Source organism: Nicotiana tomentosiformis, chromosome 7, assembly GCF_000390325.3.
Source record: "Nicotiana tomentosiformis chromosome 7, ASM39032v3, whole genome shotgun sequence".
NCBI lineage: Eukaryota > Viridiplantae > Streptophyta > Magnoliopsida > Solanales > Solanaceae > Nicotiana > Nicotiana tomentosiformis.
In genome coordinates this window covers 50,159,737-50,165,736 of record NC_090818.1, presented here as the reverse complement: position 1 = coordinate 50,165,736, position 6,000 = coordinate 50,159,737, and the positions used below count along the sequence as shown (strand labels likewise).

The 6,000-nt window shown below is 39.6% G+C and overlaps 1 protein-coding gene across 1 annotated transcript; it reads right to left on the bottom strand.

The window, feature by feature from the left end:
• Positions 1-312: 312 nt before the first annotated feature.
• LOC138895579 (uncharacterized) lies at positions 313-2,829 on the bottom strand. The gene is made up of 4 exons (XM_070180286.1): positions 2,747-2,829; positions 2,046-2,496; positions 667-996; positions 313-561 (listed from the first exon to the last, which is right to left on the bottom strand). The coding sequence occupies exons 1-4, from the start codon at positions 2,827-2,829 to the stop codon at positions 313-315; spliced, it is 1,113 nt and encodes a 370-aa protein (XP_070036387.1).
• Positions 2,830-6,000: the final 3,171 nt, after the last annotated feature.

Sequence of the window (6,000 nt, the reverse complement as noted above, 5' to 3'; positions counted from 1 at the left end):
AGGACTCGTTGCATTGAGTTCGTTGGGCGGCACTCATATCATATCAGCATGTATCTAGCATTGGTGACACTTTTGAACATATTTGATGCAGTATGTTTCCATAGTCATCCAGAAATATCCAGCTCTTAATATCTTCTTGACCAGAACGAAACCATTCATGTGGGCTCCGCAAGTTTCGGCATGTATTTCTTCGAGCAATCTAGACGCCTCCTTGTCATCGACGCATCACATCAATCCCAAGTCAGGAGTCCTTCTTTACATAATTCCTCCGCTTTGAAAGAAATAGTTAGACAATCTTCGAAGCGTGCGCTTCTAGGTGTGCGCAGCATGCTCTGGATATTCTCCTTTTTCCAAGTATTCCTTGATGTCGTGGAACCATGAATTTCCGTCAATATCTTCTTCAACATGAGCACAATAAGTTGGCTGTTTATGAAATCCTATTGGGATAGGATCAATAAAATTCTTGTTTGGGTATTGTATCATGGACGACAAAGTGGCTAATGCATCTAAAAACGCAGTCTGAATCCTTGGAATATGTTTGAAATCTATCTTTGTGAACCTCTTGATCAAGTCTTGTACACAGTGCAAGTATGAAAATATTTTGGTGTTCTTCGTAGCCCATTCTCATAGAACCCAGTGCACCAATAGGTTTGAATCTCCGATTACCAGCAACTCTTGAACGTTCATGTCAATGGCCAACCTGAGTCCCAGGATGTAGGCCTCATATTCCGCCATGTTGTTGGTGCACGAAAACCTAAGTTTTGCGGATATTGGATAGTGTTGACCAGTTTTTGATACTAAGACAGCTCTGATATCCACTCCTTTAAAGTTTGTTGCTCCGTCGAAGAACATCCTCCAACCATCGTATGCCTCGGTAATATCTTCTCCTATGAACGATACCTCCTTGTCAGGGAAATACATTTTCAATGGTTCATATTCTCTATCTACGGGATTTTCTGCCAAGTGATCCGCCAATGCTTGCCCTTTGACTACCTTCTGAGTCACATAGACGATGTCGAACTCACTCAGCAATATCTGCCACTTTGCTAACTTGCCCTTAGGCATGGGTTTCTGAAAGATGTATTTTAGCGGATCCATTCTTGATATGAGATATGTAGTGTACGCACAGAAATAATATCTCAACTTCTGGGCTATCCATGTCAAAGCACAGCAGGTGCATTCCAATAAAGAGTACCGGGCTTCGTAAGGTTCTTGCTCAGATAATATATCGCCTGCTCATTCCTTCCAGTTTTATCATGGTGTCCTAGAACACAACCAAAGGCCCCATCCAAAACAGACAGATAAAACAACAGAGGTCTTCCTGGTTCTGGTGGGACCAACATGGGCAGTTTAGATAAATATTCCTTGATTTTGTCGAAGGCTTTCTCGCATTCTTCAGTCCATCTTGTTGCAGCATCTTTCCTCCGCATTCTGAAGATTGGCTCACATATCACCGTTGATTGTGCTATAAAACGGCTGATATAATTGAGTCGCCCTAGAAAACTCATCATATCTTTCTTATTTTTTGGTGGTGGCAAGTCCTGGATAACTTTGATTTTTGATGGGTCTAACTCAATACCTCGGCGACTGACGATAAAATCTAACAATTTTTCAGTAGGGACTCCGAAGGCACATTTTGCAGGATTCAACTTTAAATTGTATTTTCGAAGCCAGTCGAAAATTTTCTTCAAGTCTGCTATGTGATCTGAACTCCTTTTAGATTTGATGATAACACCATCCACGTACACCTCTATTTTCTTATGTATCATGTCGTGGAAGATAGTCGTCATGGCCCTCATGTAGGTGGCCCCAACATTCTTCAAACTAAACGGCATCATTTTGTAACAATATATCCCCCACGGTGTGATAAAGGCGGTCTTTTCGGCACCCTCTTCATCCACCCAAATCTGGCGATATCCTACGAAGCAATCCACAAAGGATTAGAGTTCATGCTTGGCGCAGTTGTCAGTTAGTATGTGTATGTTAGGCAGCGGGAAATCATCCTTAGAACTTGCTCTGTTCAGATCTCGGTAATCGACACATACTCTAACTTTCCCATCTTTCTTCGGAACTGGCACAATGTTGGCTAACCAGGTCATGTATTCGACCACTCGTAGAACATTGGCTTTGATTTTCTTGGTGATCTCCTCTTTTATCTTCAAACTCATATCTGGCTTGAACTTTCTGAGCTTCTTCTTTACCCGTGGACATATAGGATTGATGGGTAGCTTGTGAGTTACTATGGATGTGCTCAAACTAGTCATATAGTTGTAGGACCATGCAAAGATGTCTCCATACTCCTTTAGGAATCTGATATACTCTTCTTTCTCTGACGGTGATAAATGAATTCTTATACGAGTTTCCTTGACTGTTTCAGAATCCCCTAAGTTAACAGCCTCGGTTTCTTCCAAATTAGACTTCGGTTTGTTTTCAAAATTCTCTACTTCTTTGATGATTTCCTCAAGTATTATATCATCCTCCTGACCTTCTGAATACCTGCTTGCACCGATCTAGAGCGTGGTACATCTCAGCTAAGATCATTGGGATGATAGTATAAGTTTTTCCTGCGATACTATCCATTAAGGTCCTAGCGACCATGGCTAAGTGAGTATGAATTCTTCCTCCTTTAATAGGAAAGGTCAACAACCCCAGGAAGCAGACAATTAAAATATGAACCCGGCGATGAACCCATCTCAAAGAAGTAATGGTTAGTTCATCATGATGAAGATGATATGACTTGCTATACCCATAAGGCTCGTAAAGAAACTCAAAAGGGATGTATGATTTCTTTAGACAGAGCAGTTTGTCATTCTTCTTAAAACCCAACATTTTCAGGGAACTGCGGGGAGAGCGATTCTATGATACTAGAAGTCCCGGACTATCCCATGGTAACTTGGCGAAATCTCCTATTTCTTCTAGGAGAGGAGTCGTTTCTATATTGTCAAACGGAAAAATAGCTCAATTCTCATCCCAGAATATGGTAGCGGCCTCGATCAATTCCCTATTTAGTTGAATGTTCAACAAATATGGCAGGTCACCAAGTACTCTCCTCACATGATTCATTTCACAAGGCACAAGATCTTTCCATCAGTCAAGTAGCAAAGGCGGGATATTCTGGACCATACCGAACCTGGGGATTTCGTGCTTCATTTTCTGCAAACAAACAAAGGTTAGCCCTTTCCCCCTCCAGATTAGACTACTTATGCGATAATGATCAACACGTTGGCATATTTTCTCCAAGTAATTCATATAAGATGATAGTGTCCATTGGGATTGTGGAATTCCCAACGGACTTTGGGCAAAGTTCATCTTAGCGGGTTGTTACGTTAACAACGCTTCAACCCGTTCTAGGTTTAGCAAAATGCATGTACATTTCAAATTGGAGTAGGGTTTCTAGAAGGGTCTAGACTGGTACTCCCAAGTGGACAACTTGAGAGGGAAAGGCACGGGATTGTCGGCTGCACCGCTGATCGACTAGTCTATCGCAAATAAGCCTTTCCGATTTAAAAAGGGTGATTTTAGGAAAGCGCGGACACTCATCAAGCGCGCTATGTTGATAATCGGCACGAGTGGAGTATGATGTGGAGCATGCTTTATGCAAAAATAATAACACATTGCCAAGTATTTACATTATAAAAGTACGTAAAAGTAGTAAATAAAATAGCAAAAGTGAACATGAAGAGAAAAGAAAAGAAAAGAAAGACAAAAGAGAAGTCAATTTAGCTCATGAAAAAATGTGCGAGAACGTAATGAAGCAGGTAGGGAAATAGGGATGGGAGAGTCATAATATAGAAATCTTAGACAAGATGAAGGAGATGGAGAGAGGTCATACATGCCAGCAAATAAAGGAGAATAAGGGAAGGGATGTGCATGTCATAGCAATTTAAAACAGATAAAGGCGAATAAGGGAAGGGATGCGCATGTAATAGCAGTTTAAAACAAATAAAGAAAAAGAAAGTAATCCACATAAGTCAAGTTTATTATGGTAAAAGCCTAAGTATTTTCCAGCAGAGTTGCCATGTTGTCGCTTCCCATTTTCTCGCGAAAGCAGGTTTCGATGTGTGACAACTCTTTTAAATGGGTATTAAAAAAGAAGAGTCGCCACCTAACGATTTTGAGGTGCGTTAGGGCACCTATTTGCAAATAACTATATTCGATTAGTCTGTGTCACCAAATATCGGGTAAGGGTTCAAATTACCTCAAAGGGAAGGTATTAGGCACTCTTCGAGGTCCATAACTGTGGGTCTCGGTCGAACTTTAAATTATGTGGATTATGCAATTAGGCTAGGTGATTAAACAAAATAAAGAAAAATTTAGAAGTCGAAGAGTCTTATAAAGACATATGAGAATAGGCATAAATTTTAATGACTATAAGGATACAACTACATTGATTTATGTTAAATGACTGAGTGTAAAATACATAAGGGGAGGGGGGGGGTCCTAACTTTTATTAGCCTAAAGGATCACCCCGTGATACTTTGCTACTCCCTTAAGGTAGGGGTTGCTCATATTATTCAGTGGGTACAGACTATCATATCCTTCTACCCAATTACTATGTTGAAGTTGTTTGCTTAAAGGCGCTCTAATTCAATTCTAAATTGTACCCTATGCGTGCACTACCCGTCTGATGCCTATGGTCCAGGAGGTTTTGGACCTCTATTAGGTGGTTCTAGACTCAGCTTAGGTTGCTCAAAATGATAAAAACTAGGCGGCATTCAAAACTGATAGGACTTCACGTAAAGACAATTAAAGGCTAAATTAGCTTCCACACATAAACAACAAATGCACGCGGGAAGTTTAGGCAGTACATATTTTAGGGAATTAAGATGCATTAGAGTTGTCAAATCCTATAGGCATAATTTTTAGGCGATTCTTATCTCCAACATCATGCAAACATCATTGTTGTTTCTGCCTAATGAATTCACAGATTAAAGGTGTAAAAGAGCTCCTATAGGCATGATCTCTAAATTGTTTATACAATGGGGCAGTAAAACTATTGAAAGCTCAGAATTAACGACGTTTGATTTTATAAACATGTTTTCTAGAAGAGTGATAATATCCCATAGGTAGGATTGACAATTGAACTTGATTTTATAATACTTTATCCCTATATGCATGCCATCTAGGCGGGGCAGTGTAATGAAAGTAACGGAAGTAGTCGATTGATTGATTAAGATCCTATAGTCATGATGTCTAAAGGAGCAGTGTGCTAAGAGCAATAGAAGCAGTTGATTGATTAATTAATTGAAACCCTAAAGACATGGTATCTAGGTGGACATTAGCAAAACATGTGTTATTGTATCCTATAAGCATGCTATCTATAAACATCTAGTAGTACATATAGAAACAAATATAGCAATTACTTGAGCCAACATGTTTCAACAAGTTAAGTGAAGTATGTGCGTGATTCCTATAGGCACTTTCTATTCTATTAGTGTACAACACACTAAGCTAAATAACATATAAGGCATGCTGAACGAAATAGCAAATAGAACACATAGACCCTATAGGCATGTTTTCTACCCTTTTATGCGAGCATTAGAATACCCTAACCCTTTTCACTAATCTCCCTCATCGTTTGTTTACAAATTATTACATGACCAAAGATAAAAAAGAAAGGAAAGAAACAGACTTCGAATATTACAGAACCACGATGATTACAGGCCGAACAAATAGGGCAGACTTAAGAAGAGTTAACCCCAGCACTGCTTATGCCTTCAATAGAATCTTTCATTCGGATAACATGCCCGGATCTAAACACTTCAAAAAAACAGGAGAATATGCCCATTTGCAGAGCCCAAAGCCACACATGGACTCACATCTAGCCCAATACTGACCAATTTACCAAATAAATTAATAGACCATACATGGAAACCAACCAAATAGTTCTAAAGCAACACCTTATAGAGACGGGGTTGTATGACATTTAGCAGGATTCATAAACACATTGGCATTTCAGAAGCAAAAGTGACAACATTGATTAAACAAAGAACAGTAAAC

What these genes read in the sequence shown, in the direction of transcription:
- LOC138895579 (XM_070180286.1), bottom strand. Translation starts at nt 2,829, where the DNA reads ATGTTGGGTTTTAAGAAGAATGACAAACTGCTCTGTCTAAAGAAATCA. An exon ending in TTTCTTTACGAGCCTTATGG is followed by an intron (nt 2,497 to 2,746) that starts GTATAGCAAGTC and finishes CGGTGCAAGCAG; the next exon opens with GTATTCAGAAGGTCAGGAGG. An exon ending in TGAACGTTCAAGAGTTGCTG is followed by an intron (nt 562 to 666) that starts GTAATCGGAGAT and finishes GACTTGATCAAG; the next exon opens with AGGTTCACAAAGATAGATTT.